General features: G+C 51.5%; 1 protein-coding gene across 1 annotated transcript in view; it reads right to left on the minus strand.

Moving 5' to 3' along the window:
* ADCYAP1R1 (ADCYAP receptor type I) overlaps positions 1 to 20,194 on the minus strand; it is a 44,286-nt gene extending 24,092 nt beyond the window's left edge. Inside the window, exons 1-4 of the mRNA XM_080931931.1 lie at positions 20,017 to 20,194; positions 11,987 to 12,112; positions 10,562 to 10,667; positions 235 to 342 (exon numbers count right to left, since the gene is read on the minus strand). Of these exons, the coding sequence (XP_080788057.1) occupies positions 235 to 342; positions 10,562 to 10,667; positions 11,987 to 12,037 (265 nt within the window). The 5' untranslated portion in view covers positions 12,038 to 12,112; positions 20,017 to 20,194. The remainder of the gene's footprint in view (positions 1 to 234; positions 343 to 10,561; positions 10,668 to 11,986; positions 12,113 to 20,016) is intronic.
* Between the last annotated feature and the right edge of the window lie 2,050 nt (positions 20,195 to 22,244).

The raw sequence follows: 22,244 nt of genomic DNA on the forward strand, positions 1-22,244 counted from the left end.
CAGCTTGCTCTTACCTGCCATGCCAGTCATCGGGCATCAGGTGCAGTGTTGGAGAAGAAGTGTTCCCATGCTCTATACCAGCATGAAGGACAGACACCATACCCTCCAGACTGTTACCTGTCATCTGCATCTGGGGAAAGCTGAGTTTTTAAAGCTTAGCTCCAGGAAGGGGTACGGCTGTGTGGATTGCAAGTTAAGCCAACACAGTTGGGAGAGAGTCTGAGTTCTACTTACCTTGGTCTGGGTTGAAGATCCGGAAGACCTCGGGGCAGCTCACAAGGACCATCTCACCTATTTGAGCAGGCTTCCAACACGTGATATTATCCCACATGCCAGGGCAACCTAAAGGAGAGAACCACGGTGAAACAGTGCCTGGCCATATACACCCCACACGCACACATGTGCACACAAGCCATAACCAGGCACAGATACATCATACACATCATCCCACATATGCAGATACACACAGGCACAGCACACAATACACATACTATGGATGTGTGCATGCATGTGCCCCTTTGTAGTGGTTAATTTTAAATATCAACTTGACACCTAGGAGGAGATGGGGAGACCATCCTCTGGTGATGGCAGGAGGGAGGGAAAGAGAGAGAGAGAGAGAGAGAGAGAGAGAGAGAGAGAGAGAGAGAGAGAGAGAGAGAGAGAGAAAGCATAAACTGCTAAGAAGCTGGCCCTTGCAGGGAGCAAAGAGTTTACAAGGAGAGAGGGTGAGTCTTCCTGAGTGAGAAAAGCTTTCTCCTGTTCCTGGAAAAATACCCTAAGAGTAGTCCACAAAGTCACTGCAGAACTTCAGGGCGGGGGGTGGGGGTGTCTCTGTGGAAGGCCTCCTCCTCTTATCACAACCGCCTGCATTCTCCCAGCCTCTCCACCATTGTGAGGTCTGGCCTCATAGTCACCTCCTCAGTGAGGCTCAGTTCTCCATGAAGGTGGGGTTGAGGCTACACCCCACAGCCCACCTCCCTCCCAGCACAGGCCTAGAGCAAGGAGCTGCTACCACTGACAAAGCTGGCACCTGGAGTGAGGTCACAGCTTGCCCAGCTGAGAGAGGCTTGGAAGTGACCGAGGAAAGACTTGGGACAGAAGGAGGTGATGGAGGCAGAGTCCTTGAGGAGTCCAAGGTCAAAGCGTTGGTGTGGGAATCAGCTGGAAGAGGGGAAGGGACAGGTTCACAGTGAGGTACTCGGGGATCACCAAGTCTTCCTGGGGCTGAGCAGTGAGGAAGGAGGGTAGCAGGCTTGACTAGTTCTGATTAGGTTTGGTGGCTCCTGGGAACTGTCTGCCTTCCGTCTCTTTGCTCTCCTCTGGCCACCATCCCTCTGCCTCCTCTACACTGCAGCAACACCCCTCAAGGTCAACTACAACCTCTTTGCTGCCAAATCTGAAGAACAATTTCAACTCCAGCCAAGCTGGACTCTGCCCACCTGACTGCCTACAGATTCTGGAAGGCATCCTGTCTTGGGCTACCTGTCCACTCATCTTAGATGAGCTCACCCTGCTCAGGGACTTAACAGAATTACATGTCGACACTTCTAGCCTTTGCCTGCCCCCCACCCGGCTGACATTCTCTGGGTTGACCCCAGGGTCAATTCTTTGCTGCATGCTCCCACTCTGAGGGGCCAAAGTTAAGTCAAACGCAGGAGTCCTAGAATCCACACAGACCCTACTACCAAACCCACATTTGTTTCAGCCCACCTAGATACCTGAGAGCCACTTACTCCATTTGCATCATGGGAAGCATCAAGTCTTGCTTGGTTCCCTCCACACATCAATGGGACCTAGCAGCCTTCACTGACATCACAGATACAGCCTCTTCCTAGATCTCCCTCAGCTAGGAGCAAAATCCTTTCCAAATACATATCTAGCTTGGTGACTCCGTATCGTCAACCTTGAAAATCTGTGTACTTCACACCCCAGTTCCTAAGTATGACACCTGTTGTCCCCATTCCAGCCTTGCCTTGCCAGGCACTTCCCCTTGAGCATGTGATCGGTGAGACAACATGTCTTTTGGTTGTGAGTCTAGCCTTTAATGGATGAGCCATCTCTCCAGTCCATGAGTCATGTCTCCCAAGGAAAGGATGTGAAGAAAAAGAGCAAGGGGGAGGGAGCCCCAGGACACCGCACTTGGAGTTTAACAAAGGAAGCACATGTCGTGATGCAGTGGAGAGCATATGACAAAGATACAATGGGTTGGAGAGGGACGCAGAAACACAGGAGGTCAGAGAGCAGCAGACAGCTTCAGAAAAGTGACTTGACCTATAAACAGGGAGTGTACAGACAAAACAACCTGTGTTCCATAGGGAAGTGAGTGAATACCCACTTAAGGCCTCCCAGTACTGCTAGGGGGACTAATGAGTCCCTACAGAGACACTTCAATGAACAGCACCACACTCCATATATGTTGGAGTTGTCACTGACCTGAATTTCATGATTTCAACTAGATGCTCCTTGGGGGAGGGGTGACCCCTCTGGGGAGATAGAAGCTCAATGGCCAGCTACGGAGCAGCTCAGAGGAAACCAGAGCATGCAGAGTGGCCTGGGGTAGGCTTCATGTCAACATGGTTCTTCCTGCTGTCAAAGTCATGACTTCTGGCAGCAGAAGACATCGCCAGCTTCTAGGTCTCTCGGAATTTAGCTCTCGCCACTTTGGCACTCACACTCTTGACACTGGCCCGTGGCATCCTGCTCACACCATGGCACCCTCTCTGAGTTAGGAAAAATGCTAGCGCTCTGTATGCTGAGTCCAAGTGGACAGGGACTCGGAGGACCAGATAAGAAAAACCACCTGTGTTCACAAGCAGCTATCTATGATTCCTGTCTACCCAGGATGTCTCGCCAGCACAGCAGAGTTGGCTGTGACATCATGTCCTTGAAAGGGACCCAACAGTACATCTTTGGCTGCTATGGCCTGAGCTGACTGTGACATACCCATGGAGTGTGACCATGTCTGGCCCGTACCCCAGAAGTCCTGGCCAGCAGATGTTCCCGTAATGTGGAACATTAGGCCCTGGCACAACCAGATGCTATTCCAGCTGACGGTGCTGAGGTGAGAGGGCATAAATGTGGAGGCTGGCGGGCAGGGAGTGGCAGCAGGCAGGATCCAGAGCTTCGGATCTGAGGTAGAGGCAAGGTAAATGATGCAGGTCCTTAATAAGAGTTTTCCCAGTGCCTTTCCTGTCTTAGATGTTTGTGAATCTACAAGAGGACAAGTTGGAGGAAAGGTTCAGAAGTGTATGTTCCTACCACACCCAGAGAATGCATGCAGTTTCCACGGCTCAGCGCAGTGAATTATAGCAGCAACAGAAGCCTGCACAGTGCCTTTGCTCCTAAGCTTTCCTCTCTCCTCCTCTCCTTTCTCTCTCCTTTTCTACTTTGCCTTCTCATTTTCTCATTAATTCAAGAGATTCAGTGAAGACGTATGAGTCCTGCAGGGTAGAGTGAAGCAAAAGCAGCCAGTCTGGGCCTCACGGAGCTTTCAGTGGTTAGGAATTCTATGCAGGGTGAGGGGCAGGCTCATTTTCTACTGGGGCTGGGGAGGTTATAAAGCAACTCGGTGTCTTTGGGTAGCACAAGTTACTGTTATACCATGCTGGAGGTCAACGGCCTAAACTAAGTCTCACCTTGTTAAAACTGGCCATCATTAAGACAGCTGCAGGTTCAAGGGAAGGAGCCTTTCTTCAACAATCCCAAATTCAAGTGCTTACCAGTGTTCTTTGGCTTATGGTCGCTTCCTCCAGTTTCAAATTATCAGCCTGACATCCTAAGCCACCTCACATCTCTTACCTTCTCCCACTTTTAAGGACTCTCATGACTTTCATATGGCATTCATCCAAGCAACCTAAGACATGCCGCCTATCACCAGAACTCACACTAAGACCAACTGTCAGGGAAGCTGACATACTTGCAGGTTTAGAGGGTTGAGAGTTAACACTTCTCTCTAGTGGTGGCAGAGGACCTTTCTCTGTCTGCCATAGAGGGTAGAGATCCAGACAGACAGAGTATCTAGGTGATCGAGGTACATGGTTCAAAGAGATAAGTAAGATCAGGACAGAAGGCATGCCAGGATTTGGTAGCATACTGGGGAGGATGATAGGGTTTGATTCAGCAATGGCAGCAAAGACAGATAGGGTTGTGTAAGACAGTTTAGGAGACAGGAACAATGGGGCTTGATGAAGGACAAGGCTGAAGTGTGCCACAGATGGTTGGTGTTCACACGTGTCATTCATGTAACTACTACCCTGAACTCTAAACCCTTGAAAAGGAGATCAAAGAGATGAGCTAGTCTCCGATGGTACCGTCAGGGCCTCCTCTACCTTTCTATCTCTCCCTTCTCAGTAGTACCCTTGAGACTACATACAAAGGGTATCAGTGTTCCAACAAGGAACCTGGTCTCTTAATGTCCAGCGAAGCTAAATTCCATCTCCTCAGTACAGCTAGTTACACCAACCTATGACTTGTATAAGCAAAAACAAATGTCAATGAGCTAATCTCTGGATTTGAAAGTTGACTTATAACTGCAGCATATCCTGTGCTTCGCTGACTTATATACAAATGTGTTAAGAAAGTGATGGATGCCATTCTAGCTTCTGACTTGGGCATGCGTACAAATTGATGATGACATAAATGGGTAGGAAGATGGATGGATAAATGGTGGATGGATGGATGGATGGATGGATGGATGGATGGATGGATGGATGGATAGACAGATGGATAGACGGATGGATGGATGAATGAATGGATGGATGGAGAATGGATGGATGGATGGATAGATGGATGGATGGACGAATGGATGGATGGATGGATGGATGAATGAATGGATGGATGAATGGAGGATGGACAAATGGATGATGGATAGATGGATGGATAGATGGATGGATAAACGGATGGATGGATGGATGGATGAATGGATGGATGGAGGATGGATGGAGGATGGATGGATGGATAGATGGATGGATGGATGGATGGATGGAGGATGGATGGATGGATGGATGGATGAATGAATGGATGGATGAATGGAGGATGGATGAACGGATGGATGGATAGACGGATGGATAGATGGATGGATAAACGGATGGATGGATGGATGGATGGATGGATGGATGGATGAATGAATGGATGGATGAATGGAGGATGGACGAACGGATGGATGGATAGACGGATGGATAGATGGATGGATAAATGGATGGATGGATGGATGGATGGATGGAGGATGGATGGAGGATGGATAGATGGATAGATGGATGGATGGATGGATGGATGGATGGAGGATGGATGGATGGATAGACAGATGAATAGATGGATAGATAAATGAATGAATGGATGGATGTTTGAATGTATAGACAGGTAAATGAATATGTAGGCAGTAGGTAGGTAAGTAGAAGGGCAGATAGATGGATGGACAGACGATCATAATAAAGGAACTAATTAGGAGTCAAATGGTAAGAGAGTTTAGCCAAGTTGGAAATCATGCTTGGTCTCACACATGATGGATCTGAGATAGTAGTAAGAGCCAAAAGTAAACCAGACAAGAATGCGTGAGATTGCCAGGGCAGGTAGATGATTGATTATCCAGTGAGAGAGAGTGAGAAGAACACACAAAAATGCCAAGTTTGGAAAATGGAGCTGGCAAAAAAGGCTGCAGAGAAAAAACAGGACAAGACAGTGACACAGCATCAGGGACACAGGTTCCAGAGAGAAGACACTCAAGGCCCCCCCTCCCTGTCCTCCTCTAAAGCGGCCTTGTTTCTTTAAAGCTAGCTTCACTTGATGCCTCCCTGACCCAAACCCTTCCTCCCTACACCCCAGTTCTGCAACAGCCCCACCTTTAACCCTTAACCTTCCCAGCTCAACCCACACAAACCCCACTGAGGAATGAGAGCGCCATGGACCAGAGAGTGCTATTGCACACTTTGAGGACTGTGTCCACATTTCCTCTGACGCTCGATGCCAAGCAGCAATAACTCCTGTGACAGTGGGTGGGGGAGGGTTGGGGTTGGGGACAGAATCTACTCAGGCATAGTGCTGAGAGAGAATGCGTGAGCCATTAGTCTTTGAAGGGAACAGAATGAAGAGCTAATCAGAGGTTGTCATGGTGATGATTCTGTCCAGTTCCACATAGAGTTCAAAACTCAGGAGCCCAGAGACACCAGAGTGACAGACAAAGCCACGAACCTCCCTTCCTTTCAGGACCCATTCAGAGATATTTAGGCTTCCTTAAAGAAAAGCCTTCATTTGAGCACACAGTTTGAAAGTGAAAAACTCAATTTCCTGAAATTCACTTGACAGTCAAGGTTTCTTGGTTCATCGAATGAGCAGCCCTTCCCCTCTTATGATTCGCGGGAAGCAGAGCGGAAGGCAGCAGGTCTCCAAGTGTTACTAGAAGCCAGAAACACACCTGGTAGCCTCCCAGATTTCGATGCTCAGCCCCCACTCAGACCCTGGTACGAGATACCCTGGAACCACCCAAAAGTCTGTGCTTAACAAACCATCGGGGGAATCTGATACATGCTTGAGTTTTAACAGGACCAGCTTCTGAAAACATGAGTCTGGAGAAACCTCTCAGTCAGATTCCTATGAACCCTACTTAGGATAAGTTTCTCAGAGCAAGGGTCTCTTGTGGTTGGGCCTGGTCAGTGTTGGAGCAGCTACAAGGCCAGTGGGGGTGGGGAGCTAGTCAAGGCACCTGAACATTATCCAGGACAAGTCTAAAAAGGCAACATGAAGACCTCTCCCCTGACCTGACACAATATTGCAGGCCTTGGTCACCAATTTCAGCACGTGGCATATACTGAAGACTAGCCAGACCAGCTCTTCCTGGACACAGGTAGATTCCCGTGCTCCCAGCCCAAGGCCCTGCAAAAAGAGAAGGTGCTCCTGGCTACCAACTAGACAACCAAGCCCTGATCCGGATGGAGGGATCAAAGAATGGGCCTACATGGCCTGTTGTGCATAGACCAGCCCGAACTCTTTCTCCTCTTCCTCCTCCAAGGGCACTGGCAGTGCAGCAGAAAGGGAACACTCCAACCAGGAGTTCTGGGCACCTACCCAGAGCTGGCTGAGACTCTCCATGTGACTTGCCAGTGACAGCACCTCTGGCTCTAGCCACCACGTACGTCATGTGGCAGAGCCAGGCTCAGAGTTGGCTCAGGTTCCATGCAGGATCCAGGGATTTGGAATGAGAAGTGAAATAGTGGGATATACAGGAATCCCTGATCATCCTCTCGAGAAACCCCTGCAACACATGCCCAAGATGATGGAGTGATATTTCCCACCCTGAAGAACAGGAAGATGAGAGTACGGGTACCACCACCCAGTGTCACGCATGGTCCTTGCTTCCAACAAACCAGGCTTTTCCTTCCGCATACCCATAGTGCCATGGCTGTCCCCTAACCTATACCAGAGCTGAGAACTCCCTGCCATCTGCATGCTGTCACCATGCTCAAGACACGCGTGTGTTTGTGGGGATGCTGGTGGGAACACCACGTCATCGGCAGTCATGTGGAAAAGCACATGTTACATGTGGTGCAAAGTGACTGACTAACCTCTTGGTTCAGCAATCTGTTGAATTGTACTGAGTTCACAGTGGAAAGCATTGTGCCATGTTACATACGCTCATGTCTCCTGTTTACGTTCTCTCGACTGCACAGAGTGCTGACCAGAGCACCGAGGTCTGTGTTCCTGCACTGTGTGGTGATTTCAAAGCCTGCCCAGACATGCCGTTCCCAGCTGGCCCTGACACTGAGAAGTGGGTGTGTGTGCATGTGTATGCGTTCACAGTCCCAGGCGCTGAAGCAAACTGGCAGGCTTTCTTCTTCATTTTCAAATGTGTCTCGGAGTTGTCACTGCTTTCTGGTGGTGTCTGGGCTGGTAACTGCTCAGGGACAACATAGTTGGAGAGGCAGGAGGAGAGTAAAGTTGGCGGATTCCCTTCTCTCCCCGACCAAGGCTAACCACACAGCACAGCTCTTAATCCCGTGTCGCTTCCAAATGTAATGAGATCTTAGCCATGTCCACCTGAATTCAGATGCTGCTGACCCGGGCTGTGTGTGGTGAAGGACACCTTCACATGTTTCCTAGGGACTACAACATCACTGCACAGTACAGTGAGATGATCCCCGCTTTAGAGACACAAGATTGTTCAATTCGAAGACACCCCTAGAATCAGGCATGAGGCTCATATGAGGTTCAGAAGCCTTGGGTGCTGACAACAGGGTGTAGCTGTCCTAGACCCTGAACCCTGGCAAGGTGCCCAGCGTCTGCCTGTCCAGATGCCCGCCTGTGCAGATCACACCACAGGACTTTCAGACACAGACTTGAGGAATGCTCCCGTCAGCACGGCCTTCCCCAGGGGGCTCCATTCCTCTGCCCTCGCCCTTCCTTAGTAGGGCCTTCCTCTGCCACAGCAGCACTTAGGCAAACACCCTCTGCCTTGACAGGGCTCTGCTCTGAGCAGTGTGGGCCCCTCTTGAACACAGAATCTAAGACCTTCTTCTCTTCCACGAACTTCTCTCCTGCTTTTGTGTCCAGCAAGCAAGAAATCTGTTAGCAGAAAGACTTCGCACGCTCCAGCTGCGGCACTGGAGTGGACTGGGGGGAGCTGGTACTTCTGGACCTATCCCAAAGTATACACAGGCTCTACCACTCTGGCGTGGGCTTCTTCCTAGACGACAGGCAAAGAAGCAAGGAAGGGACTCTCTGAGTGGGCAACCTCATGTTCATGTGGAAGGAAACACCGCTGCCCACTTGGGCTGACAAGCTGAGTATATGCAGGAATACTGAGTACACATGTCTGCTCTGCTATGGCCTGCTCTGTAAGCGCCAGCCCACAGTTCTCACGCGTATTGATCATGCTGCCTCTGTCCAGGCTTACGCTCACACCCTCCCTCATCTCCCCAGCTCTCTGAAGCCAGAGCTGGTTCTTAACTCTCCCTTCTCTTTCAGAAAGCCTTTCTGGGCAGTTCCAAATGGTTTCCACCTCTGAGGTAGCAGAAGGTGGAAAGCCCGGAGCTTTCCACACCAGGAGCAAGCCTCGAAGATGTAGTGACCCTGAGGTCCATCACCTTTTCAGAGGCTTGAGTTTGGTTTTTCATAGCTCTGGCTGCTCACCAGAACCTACTGGGAGCTGTTGAATGTTGGGTAACTGTGTCAAGCCGAGATTCTGACTTAATCTGAACTGTGGTTTGGTTGATGTTCTCCTCAAAGGTCCTCTGGGTATTCCAGGTTGTTCAATCCCTAACTGCTTCTCCCCACCTCTTCTTCTCTGAAGCTACCAGGGGAGCCCCTCTCACCACCACCTGCCTATCCTTCCGTTAGGGTGATACTCAGGTCTGTCATCTTTAGCTTCAGCCTTCAGACAAGAAAATCTCTTTGGCCCAGCATTCAACTGAGGAGTGTAATGAAACTGTACACAGCCTCACAGGGTTAGTCCTCATCTCTCTCCCCTGCCCCTCTGAGAGCCACCATTTGAGACCAATGACTCTAGGTATGAAGACAGGCCTCATGAAGTCTTCCCACATAGTAGTCAGGCACTGGATACCTATTGCCTTCAGGACCTACTTTCCCACCCACACAAACAAGACACTTAGATCATAGATTCTTCACACAGTTTTTGGGGTTTCCTCCCACCATGTACCCATCTGCTCCTGTTCCTCAGTCTCTCTGGTTGATATGAGCTAAAGTTCACTTTCTGGTCTGGCAGCAAAGCCATGTTGGGAGCACCTCCCACCCCCCCCCACACTACCCACACCCCACCCCACCCCACTTTTTTGTGAAGAAGCTGCTGCTGTGTATCTGGTCCAGCAGGAATTCAGTTTAACTGGGGTACAGATTAATAAAGTCTTCAGGTGGTTCTCAAAGGGTAAGCCCAGAGGGAAAGGTGTACCACTCAGGCTGTAGTGAAGCCCCACCACCAGGTAGATCCAGCCTGTTCTGCAGGCTAGAGCAAGAGAAAAGCATGGCCTCTCCAAGATGCCCACCGAACCTCCTCTGCTCCTGGGAGAAAGTTGGAAGAAAAGCCCTAGATCTTACCAGTAGCTGTGCCTTTCCTTCGGGACATGAGTTTGTTAGGAGGCACTTTTTGAACCCCTCAGAATCTTTTGGGGGAGCAGACTAAAGACGTATATGACCACACATCTAGCATCTGATATAGCAACCCCCATATGAGCCCCACATTAGGCAAAGCCCTGGGACTGATGGCTGCTTTCCACCCCAGCTTCTGCTGGACGCAGAAGGTAGGAAATGACCCCACAGCCATCTAGATATTCTATAGCCCAGCCACCATAACAGCTGCGTTCCTGCTGCTGCTGGTCCCAGGTGGTCCATAAACAAGCTGGATGACAGCTGTTATCCAGACCGGACCCAGGAGAAAACAGTGGCCACTGTAAGCCCCCCAGAACATCCCAGCTCAGACTGACACAAGGAGAGCCACCTAATGTCACCACGAATGGCAAATATGGAACACTGTGGTCTCGGAGGGATTTCTGAAGAATTTCACACACGTCCACCCTGTGTGTGCTGAGGACACAAGGCTGTCTGCTGTTTCACTCACCTGGAGAAGACTCGTTTAGGCCCATCAGGTCATTGGCCCTCTGGATCCTCTCCAGGCACATGGCTTGCTCCTTCTTGAAGATGCAGTCAGAATGCATAGCAATAGCCTATAGGATATTAGGAACAAACCATGAGAAGGCAAGGAGCCCACGGACAGCCCCTCGGCTTCAACTCGGGAGAACAGTGTTAGGGACAGATGTGACAGGAGGGTGACAGACCAATATCTGCTGTGTTACAGATGCCATCCCCAGAGAGCTATTCTCAGACCCCATCTCAATGTGTGAGTCCCCACAGGCCCCTAAGCCTCAGTCTCCATGCTAAACTGACATTAACCATCGCATGTGCTGCCCTCTAGTGGCTGGGCATGTGTGTGCATGCAAGCTAGATGCTCATAAACACCCAGGAAGGAGAAACTATTTTTGTTTACATCCTTTACTGTTGCAAATGTGTAACCAAGTCTGGATGTTATTTCACTTGGTCCAGGTCACTCACGTGACTTGGTAAGCATGGTAACAGGGTTTGAGTGTGATGTTCTGACTCCTGCTGCACTTTATGGGGAGGTGAGGGCTGGTAAACTGAGAGCTATGAGAGCAAATGCCCTACCATGGCCAACAAAAGGGTAACGGTAGGATTCAGAGGTCTCCTCTCCACTCTGTTTCAGAGGAGGAGAGAGAGGTACAAAGCTCAGCTCAGGTCCCTCAGTGGGACCAGGGACTTCACAGTCACACCCTGCTGTCATGATAGATGTCTAAGTTCATTTCCATCAAACCCTGGGTCAGAAATGATTCTGTTGGCAAGGAATCTGAGCTGTCAAGGGCCACGTTCCAAGACAGATCCAATCACACCTGCTCACCGAGAGAGAGAGAGAGAGAGAGATGTACATGTTTTGACACGCAAGGGGTTACAACCAGGAGTAGGTTGTACACCTCAGGCTCTAAGGACTGCCTAGTCCTCCCAAATGGAACCCAGTGGAACCCTCTTCCTTTCTCTCCTGATCTTCACCCTTGCTCAAGAGAGCTTTGGACAGAGGACAGGATTCTGAGTTTAGGTGTCAGAGGGCCTTATGGCATAGGGATCAGAAGACCATTCTGTGGCCCCAGCTGGGGACCGGGAGAACAGCTGAGTTAGCCAGATACCTAGTACCACTGAGCATCATAGTACACGTCACCGTCTTAACAGATTTAAAAATTCTGTAACAACTCTCAGTCCAATCAGCACCAGTCCAGAGGAACGTCATTTATCTAATCCACACCACAGAAGCATGGGGTCAGGTGGGGTGGGGTGTGTACGCAGAGAGTCCAGGGGTGGGGAAGGGCTCTTGGCAGAAATGCCAGCCTTGGGACGGCTTGGCTGAGAGTACACAGAAGTCACTGGCTCTCCAGGTTGAGGCTCAGTTCAGTTGTAGAGGAAGACCCTGGACTCTTACCTCAGGCAGCAGAAGAAGAACAGTCAGGGCGAGCTGCGGGATTCCAGCCATGGTCTTCCCGGATACTATCTCTGGCTATTGCTCCCAGCCTTGGAGAATCAGTCGCTGTCTGCCACTGTCCACTCGCTGAAGGGAAGGAAAGACAACACACCATGTCACCTGCAGCGGGTCCCCAGGCCAGGCTTGCAGCCCTGATTAACCCTTGGGACCTGCGCTCCTTCACTCTTGCATCCCAGCAACAGGAGTTGAGCACCATCTGCACTGTGCTCACAGTGGGGTGCCGAAGTGTGCTCATGCCAGCTCAGCCACCAGGGTACTGGGGTACCAGAGCACTCCAGAGCAGCTACCTCCTCTGCCTAGACCAGCTGTCTCCACGTCTCGACATTCTCTGCTTCCACACAGAAGCGGCGTTTTGGCTGGCATATGCATGCCCACCTAGCAGTGACATTTACCAGGCTCCCTTGTTCGCAGGCATAAGTGTGAACCTCTTATGCAGGGCACACATGCACTCAGCTCCTTTTAAGTACAGGGCCCACGTCTTCCATGGCAGGCTGAATAACAGTGGAGAATGACAACAGGATAAAAGCCAGCATCCCTGAGCGGACTGTGACAGCAAGACACCTCTCTAGCCTGTGTGACCTAGCTAACGCCACGCAGTTCCGGTAAGGCGAAGCAAGCTACTATACCATCTGTTCATTCTGAAAGGGCCTCTTGGCTCGCAGTGCACAGTCGGAACCAGCACATTCTCCTTTCACCCTGTCTCACCCCCACTTTGACTTCTAAAGGGTGTGGTCGCATCATAGTGCTGCTGGATCTCAAGGACAGGTATATGAGGACCAGGATCCCAGAAGGGATCAGAGAAGCTACAAATAATTCGAGGACACTGAAGAAACCAAAGCTCACACTCGGCCTGAACTCATGCTCTGCTTCTAAAATTGACCGTACACAAATGCCTGGCCACTCAGGAGCTCTGCGCTGGGAGAGGTTTGCCCTTGGACAGACAGCAGCATATATAAGACTACTCACTGCAGTAATAACATACTCTGCTCCTGCTAGGCAGAGTGCTGTCGGTCCTTCAGAGTGATGGCAGTTGTTACTCCATTGCTGTGAGAAGGATTAGTCAGTGGTCCTATCAGAGTACAGCTAAAACACACACACACACACACACACACACACACACACACACACAAAATGCTTCACTATGGAGGCCACGAGGAACTGAAACAAGCCTGTCCTCTCTACCCCATATACCGTGTGGGTCCCTGTTTTGTCATCCATATCTCTGTGCTCAAAGTGCTTGGTCTTAAAACCCCTTTCAACCCTCTTTGGCTCAATCGGGAACAGATATCCAAAATAAGGAAGAAAACCAGTGACAGGAAGAGAAGAGAGAAGCTTTCCCCCTTTCAGTCTACAGCTCACTCGCTCAGAGATGGGAAGATCTCGGAGAGCTGATAAGTACCGGGAAAAAGGGCAGGTAGGGCTGGGTGGACTGGGAGAAGCCTTGGAATAAAAAAAGGTGGTTAAGAGCACCGACCGCTCTTCCAGAGGTCCTAAGTTCAATTCCCAGCAACCACATGGTGGCTCACAACCATCTGTAATGAAATTTGATGAAAGATAAAACGTCATCTTTCACAGCTAGTCTAGGAGGAAAAAACCAGTAAGAACAGGATATCCTGTGAGCTCAAGGCTTACTCTCTTTCACCTTGACTAATCTCAAGCAGAAGACTCCAAAACAGACCTGTGGTCCTCTGGGGAAGCCCTCCAGGACCAGACTGTTCCCAGATACACCGTCTTCTTCCTCTGCATCCCAGACCCTCTCCATCTAGCGCGGCCTGGAGCCACCTGCTAGGCTGGCCCTGCAGCTGACACCATGTGGGTTACGGTGGGTCTGCAGACCTTTGTGAGAACCTTGGGATGTACACAGGGACATGGTGGAGGGAACATGACGGTGGAGAGCCTGGCTGGAGTGGGGGTGGTAGCCAGTTCGCCCCTCCCCTTCTCTCTCCCCGTACCTCCCCCTTCCCTCCCCAGACTTCTCTCTTTGAAGCAAAGGAGCATAAAGACACGTCATGTTCACAAACACTAAAAACATGTCCCCAGGACTTTCATTTGAAAGCATCAATATGATCATCTGTGATGGCTGCTCCCTCCCCTCTCATGTGTCCCTTCATGGAGGCTCAGAACCACATACAGTAAATGCTCCTATGAGGACACTAGCTCAGACACATCACCCCCTGCCTCCACAGATATGTACAGGGACCCTCTGTTCTGTGTACAGCCTCCTAGACACAGCATAATACCTGGGGCTGACACAGGAGCCGTGAGTGCGCGCAGGTGAGTATCTCAGGTGAGGCAAGCACAGAGCCCTCAGGTCCTGGGTACCACTGCTGCCCCACCCAGTCTCTACCTCAGAGGTATCAGCCTCTGGCTTCTCTTCCTGTCTCTGGAGACCTCACAGAGGTCTACTCTCTGCTCTTCTAAGTGTTTCTTTCTCTCCTGTCCCCACTCTTACCCAGTAGCATCTGGTGTTTGCTTTCCACAGTGTTCTGTGGGGCACAGGCACAGTGTTCCAAGTGTAGCTTTCCAAGATATGACACACCAGCCTGATGCTCCTCTCTACCCAGGCTACCTCTGCCTCAAAACTCCTTAGAGATACAGGTGTCCCTGTCAGGCCACCACAGGTCTGTCATCCTAAGAGGGATATCAGGTCCCTTTCACTTGACTACACTGCATGCTCCTGCTCTCTCCCTGGGGTTCAAACTGAGCCAGGCAGGTGGCTCCGAGAACAGGAACACTCTGCCTCCAAGCCCTTAGTGGAACTGAAATGGGAGGTTTGCCCTGGAGGTTTTAGCCTTGACCCCAGGCAAGGTACTTAAGCTTCCTGCTCAGCCTCTACCTGTTGTCTGCAAAGTGGGAATGACAGCCAGGCCTGATCCACAGGCAGCACTCCGAGGATGTGCCACAGCCTGGCATCTGGGAGGTGTCTCCCTCTCGGTGTTCATGATTCTTCTGCCACTGTGCTGTCACCTCCACCCTGAATCACAGTCACTGGGAACAGCAAGCCAGCTGCACTTTCTCTCCTAATATAAGTACTTACTTACTAAGTACTCAGGACGTGCCGGGCACTCCTCCAAGTTGAATACCCATCAACTCCTGTTACTTGACTGACACTTCTGAAGGAGCTCCTGGAACTCTCCCCATTCTACAGGAGAGGCGACAGGGGCACAGAAAGTCTGTGTGCAACTTGCCCAAGGCCAAACAGAAAGCATCCCATAGAACTAAAAAGTGGCTCCAAACCGTATGTGCCCCCTTGACTTCTGCTGCTCAGAAAGGAGCCTGCCCAACACCCGTGCGACCTCTGACACCGTCAAGGTGTGTAGATCCTCAGCTACTGGCTGCCGTTTGCCTGTGCGGATGTAGGCCTACCTGTATCTGCCCTGTCTTCAGGAAGAGCAGCTGTGGACAGAACCTTTCAGTCCCGCCTGAGATGAACTTGAAAAGCCACCTCGTAGTGGTAAAACCACAACCAGAATATTTCTACTACATCAGAGTGTTTCCCAAGGTTATGTGATATAGAGCCTAGAGATGGGCCTGGCAGGAATAGGGTGTGGACTGGGCTGGAGGAAATGTAGGAAACCCCAGAGCATGCCCACCCCTCTGCTCAGAGAAAGTCTGCCCATCCCTCTGCTCAGAAAGAGTCAGCATCCTGAAGCTGAGCTGAGCTGAGCAGGAACTGACAGCCAGGGCTGCATCACCAATTTAGCCCCAAAGAACCAGTGACTCACAGACCTCGAGACTTTCCTGGTTGGAAAAAGGGGGGACCTGCAGACCCTCCAGCACCCTTACTGTGCCAAACCCAGCAGAGGCCATCTCTCAGCAGGGGCATGGTTTCTGCTACAGGCCACTTACAACCCCTCCCACAGTTGCTCCAGACCCTTGGATGAAGTCTGGTGTCTCTACATCCTTCCCTACCCTGAATGCCTTTGCCCTATGCAGCTTCTATAGAGGACTGAGCACAGCATACTTCCATCCCTCACCTCTCCATACAGGCCTGGGTTCCATACATGCCCTGCACCAGAGCCACCTCTAGAGCAAAATCAGGAGGTGGGGAGGAGGCAGGGGAGCCTGGAGCCAGTCTAGCATCTAGGGTCCCTGAAGGACTATGCCAGGAAAGGAGGTGGCACTGAGTGAGAAAATATTGCTACACCCCCCCCACCAAGGGAAGAGAGTTTCATGGCAGAGCCACTACTGAGCCATGTGGGATAAGGACTAGGTTGCTGTAGAGTGGGCAGAATTCTGAGGTATGGGTCATTATGACAGCAAAGTGTCCCCAGAAGATGTGGCAGGAAAGAAAGGTCTCAGGAGGACAGCAGGGCACGAGAGAGGCAGAGGGGAGGGTGAGCTTGCTACCAGAGCCATAGGTTCCCAGTGAGGAGATTCCTAGGTACATAGTTGCTGCCAGCACTCTCTGCCAGTATGCCGCATGCCCATCTGCCGGGGAGAAGGTGGAGAAAGCCAGGGACTACTCAGAATCCTAGGAGAGCTGGGAAGAGAGGCCACTCCAGCCTTGGAACACCACCTCCTGGAAGCCCACCAGTGTACTTACTTATTATATCCTCTGGTCCCAGCCCTGAACAAGGAGTTCCTCTCTCCTGCCTAGGTTGTTGGATCTTGCCAAGTTTACTGGGAGATCCAAGGTGAGATTTCTGGGTTGTCTTCTCCCTCATAAGAGGAACAGGAGAAGGGGCTCAGGAACCAATTAGCATGCTATGACAACATCAGAAGTATTTCATTTGTGCTGTCTTCAGTTATACTGCGGGTTTGGGGGTATCCCCTGAGCACAGTGAAGACTTACCCCAGGACTGGCAAACAGTCCAGAAGACCAAGAAGAGCAACTAGGGCTCAGGCATCTTGAGCTCCCAGACCAGTGATGTTCTTTCTTCAGCCTTTTGCCTCTCTCACTTCTAGCCTTCCGTCCCAGGAACTAGCACATCCTTCCGGCTAGTCGGATTCACTTTGTCCCTCGTTTTTGAACAGCCAGAGCATTGAGCACAGTTTCTAAACAGCACATTTTCAAATGGCCAGAGAACTCCACAAACTGAACTGCCCGCAAAACCGGTGGCATGAAATTAAAATGTTGGGTGTCTGCAGTGTTTGCCAAAGCATAGTCAGATTGGTTTCCTGTTTATATGTCCTCAGTGCAGGACAAAGTCATTACAGCCAAGTGCAATGCCCACAGAGTCTGAAGTATTAACTAAATTCACGGGGGTGGGAAGGAGTTACATCCCATGTTCTAGGCTCCTGCAACACAGTGTGTGTGCTCACACACACACACACACACACACACACACACACACTCACACACACAGAGACACAGAGAGAGACACACACAAACACACTCACACAGACACATACACACAGACACACACAGAGAGACACAGAGAGATAGAGAGACACACACATTCACACACACACACAGACACTCACACACACACACAGACACACTCTCACACACACACACACACTCACACAGAGACAAACACACACACCTGGACCTTCATTAAGGTTAGCTTTGTGGCCAAGTGTTCGCAGATCTTATGTGAAACTGTCTTTCTGTTGCTGCCTACCTCTCTTCCATCCGAGCGTCCGGGCAGGTGTCATGAGAAGCCTGCATGCATCCCCAGCTGTGTGTCACTCCTCTGTGTGTCAGTGTGGGGGTGGTTATCATTGTGTGCTTCTGACGGCATCCAGAGCTCAGTACAAACACATCATAGCTAAGGGTTTTCCTGTCTCCATGTTGCCAGGCAGCTGGACCATGAGGTCCAATCTGTTAGGGCATAGAAGCCCAGCTTCTTCTAATCAGAGCTTCTGAGGCCTCTAAACCTTGGGGGGGAGCACATCTGCCTGGGGCTTCACAGCTGTGCTCACACATATCCTCAGTCCCTTCAGTTCCTTCAGGGTCTGCTCCAAGGTGAGTGGCCCTCAGGTAAGCGTGGCACTCATGGTTCTATACAAGCCTCTGACAAGACACTGGTCACCCTGGGTCCTGCAATTTGGTCAGTGCATCCTGAGCAATGAGATGCATCCCTGCTAGACCACCTCCTCAGTGAGAAAACCACCTTGTGGCCCTAGCTACTGTCCTCCTTAGACTCTCACCTGCGTACTGATCTATAAATACCCACTGAGTGCATGTCGCCATTCAATACAAATGGACGGAAGGAGTGTCCAAAAGGAGGAGCATGACAGAGATCTGACCACGTGAGAAAACAAGAGCTCCAGAGTGCCTCCCCAATCAGCCCCCCACGAGTCTGAAACGCGCACAAAACAGGATGTGAGGGCTTGAGCCTGACTTGGTCTTGAGGCTGCAGAAAAAGGTCCTCCTCCAGGCTCACCCCAGTCATGTCCCTCACTCCACAGAGACAGACAGACCCTTGAGATCTCAGCACAGATGGTTCCACCACCCATGACCCACTACTGATGGCAGAAAGTAGGAGGGACCACATCTGACTCCCGCTCACACCACACACACTTGTTGATGGATTGGTCAGAAGACCTGGCTCAAGGCTGGCTCCAGCATGTCCTGTCTTTAATTTGTGTGCTCAGATTTTGGCTTGTGTCCAGACTGGGGCCTTTGCCTGTTCTTTCCAAGGTCAGTGAGGAGCAGGAGTCCTAGGTTTGCACTTGGGAATGGGGGGGTGGCAGCTCCTCCATCCTTACCTGCCAGTCACATCAGATGCATCTCAAGGCCTTCTGAATAAACCTAGAGCTACCTGCTATCCTTGGGCTTTAAAAGGCTCAATCACGGTACCTAATCCTTTCCCCAGACCCATAGCCACCCTCTAGCCTCCAGCTTGACCTTCAGAATGGCCTGCCTCAGTCCAACTGCAGTCCCATCCTCTATATGGGCTTTAAATTCCTATATAGCTTTATAGGAATGCATGTGAGCTGGCACTGAAAAAAAAATCCAAACAGATGCCTGTTTCTCTTTCTTTGGGATATGACAGAATTATGGGACACATAGCTTGAAGTAAAGAAAAGTAGCCACACCAGCCCTGAAATGGACTGAGGAATTAGCAAGATCCATTCTCATGCCAAGATGGTCCAGAAGCCTCTGAGCTCCTAGAACTGAAGCTCCACTCCCTAGCAGCCAGTGAAATGCCATCACCACCCCCTTCCTGTGTGCTTGCTCCCAAAGATCTAGTTCCACGCACTGATGCCTGGTCCATCAGATCCCCCAAACCTGCCATGCTCTAGCTGATGATAGGTCCTGCTGACAGCAGCCAGCTAGCTAGCTACTGCAGAGCCTAGGCCTTTAAACAATCAGCTGGGGTCTCAAGTGGGCTCACTTCAGCAATCCCACTCCCACGGCGATTTTTCCCCACAGACCCTGCAGGGCGTTTCCTTGTTAGACCACCAAACCCCCAAGCATCTCTCACTCAACCCCTCTGCACCATGGCGGGGAAAGAAACGTACGACTATCCTTTTTTAAACAATGCCAAAGGTTATCTCCATTGGGGAACAGACTAAAGTGATTCCTATCCTACCTCCCCAGCACATAGCTTGTCCAACCCTCAAATGACCCACAGACTGTAGAACCAAGTCCCCAAGAGACTCTCCTGCGTTTCCTTCCAAAATCCACGTAAGCGCCTTGGTCTGCCCTGGAAACAGGGTGATTAGATCTCTTAGAGTACCCCTGGCCGCAGTGTCATCCGTGCCTCTGTATGCCTCTTTCTGGCACCAGAAAACGCTGGAACAGCTAGGCCGATACTCACTGAGTAGTCTACAGGGATGCGCCCCCAACCCACGGTCCGACACTTGGCTAGGACAGAGAGAAGCGTAGGCAGCCTTCCGCGGCGGGAGAGGATGGGCTCGGACTCTGCCCCGCGCTGGCCCTCGCCGGCTCTGAGTCGGCCGAACACGCGGCTCCTGAAAACCTCTGGTCTGGAGGAAGGATCCAAGGGCCCCGGTGGAGAAGAGTCTGGCGCTGGGCGAGTGCGGGACAGAGGGACAGGCCAGGGGGTGGTCCTTACCTGCTGGCCTCGGGCGGGTCCCGGCTGCTGGGAAACGGGACTGAAGGTGCAGGAGGGCGTGCAACCCGGGAATCCGCGCCCAGAGCCGCACTGGCTGGAGCGTGTGCGCCGCGGAGCGCGCGCCTAGCCTGGTCTCTCGGTGCGTGTGGCCGCGGGCAGCCGAGTCTGTGTGTCCCTGCGCCGCGGCGTGTGCGTATTGCACACGGAGACCTCGCTGCTCCGGAGCCGCCGCCAGTCGCAGCCGGGAATGAGAGCGAAGCGCCCTCGTCTGCTGTCGCCCACCCCGTGCCGCTTGGCCCCGCTCGTCCTGCCGGAGAGGCGCCGCCTCTGCTGCGCAGCCAGGCCCGGGCCGAGGGAGGCGACAGACCACCGCCTCCCCCGGCGGACCTTGCAGGCGGGGGATGGGGTGCAGGCCAATGAGCTCCCGGGGGCGGGGTTAGGCCCGGGGCAGGGATGGGGAGCTAGATGAGGACCACCGCACTGACACAAGCCAGAGCTGCAGCAGAGACCCAGGGCGCGGAGGCGGAGGTAACAGCCCCCCTTTCCCAGTTCTGTCGCAGAGCTTCCGGGCTGAGTTGTGCCTTCCTCAGGGCTCACCACCTTTCTGTCCAACCGCAAAACATCCAAGAGAGAATGCTCTCTTCTCCTCCTCTCTGTGTCCCAATCCTCCTCTGGCAACCTGCCACCTAAGCAAGTCCCCGGGCCCTCTCTGGGCCCTTCTTTGCTCACAGTCTGGAGGTCTGCAAGATACCTATCTAGATGTCCTCAAATGTGACAACCTACAGAACACTTCTATAGCCAGAAAATGAGACGACCCTGCCAGCTCTGTGAGTTTGGGTGTGTGGCTTGATGTTTCTGAGCCTCCACTTTGTCACCTGCACTATAGCCACCGTTCCTATTTCTGGGGTCACGAGGACAACACTGAGTAGGAGCAGTCTATGGGCCAGCAGTGAGCTTGCCCGAAGCTCCCATATTCACTGATGCTAAACAAACATGGCGGTGATGTGGTCTGCTCACCCTTCTGATACAATTTGATAAGCGGGGCCTTAATGAGCATAACTCAGCAGGTTAATGTCACATAGCCAACGTCCTGCCACCTCCAGTTTGTCATAACTGTCCCCAGTCACAGCATCCTGAGTTCTCTGCAACCCCATCACTCGGCTGGCTCTCAACTGGCTTCTGTCACTGCACATTCAGGTAAGTTCTGGGCTCCCTTCCCTGTGTGTCCTTCTGAGGAATCGTCAAGGAAGAAGAGGAAAGGAGAAAGGACTTGAGCCTTTTGTTAGCAAGGGCAGTCTATCAGAAGGCACAAGGACCAGGAGATGGAGAAGAACCATGAATGGGAATCATACAGAACCCTAACTGGTAAGACCTGACCATTTTACATCCCAATTCACAAGGAAAACAGCAAGACTAAGAACAGGGAACAACCCGGTGCTCGAGAAAGATGTATGGAGTTCCCTATATACAAACAGCATGTCCACAATTTCCCCCTCAGTCCCGGAAACACTGGGCCCACTTCATCACCTCACCAAAAGCTACTCCCTTGTGTTCTTTCAGGCCATGTTCCAAAGCAAGAGCAGTGGAGAACATGTCTTCTCTCCTAAGAGTGGCCGAGGCCCTTCTAGAGAGAGGACATCCTGATGCTGGGCAGCAGTCAGCAGTCAATCAAGACCAGCTCTGGAATACACAGCATCCCTCTCTAGTCTGTTTTCCCAAGCTGGGGGTCAGCTTCTCTACTCGGCCTCCATCCCTGATGTAGGGCAGATCAAATGAGATGTCACCTGTGAAAGTACTTTGTAAACTGTGGGGCAACACAAGGGGAGGTAGGTGAGAGCCCCACATAGGAAGTGGAGCATGAAACGTAGGACACTGGCACTAGGGGATGCATAGATTTGGGCTATGGAATCACTGACCTACAGTAGGCCAGATCGCTCCAGAAATGTTGATAGTCAACACTCCACTATTGGAAACCTGACACTTTGAGGCTGTGCATCCACTTCCCGGTTTACTACAAACTGCTGGTTCTTCACGTCTGTGTCTGGGAACCGGAACCCTGATCTCTGTACTGTGTTAGCAGGTGCACATCATGGTATGTGAATAAGTCAGTCATGATGTGTGCCTTCCTCTGTCCAGGCAGCCAGCTGTGCAGTAAGACGTGAGAAGCTCAGATAAACCCACCTGTCTTCCCTTTGCCTCACAGTCTATGGCCTGAAGGTGACTCCCTG

The sequence above is a fragment of the Micromys minutus genome (genome assembly GCF_963924665.1).
Source record: "Micromys minutus genome assembly, chromosome: 18".
NCBI lineage: Eukaryota > Metazoa > Chordata > Mammalia > Rodentia > Muridae > Micromys > Micromys minutus.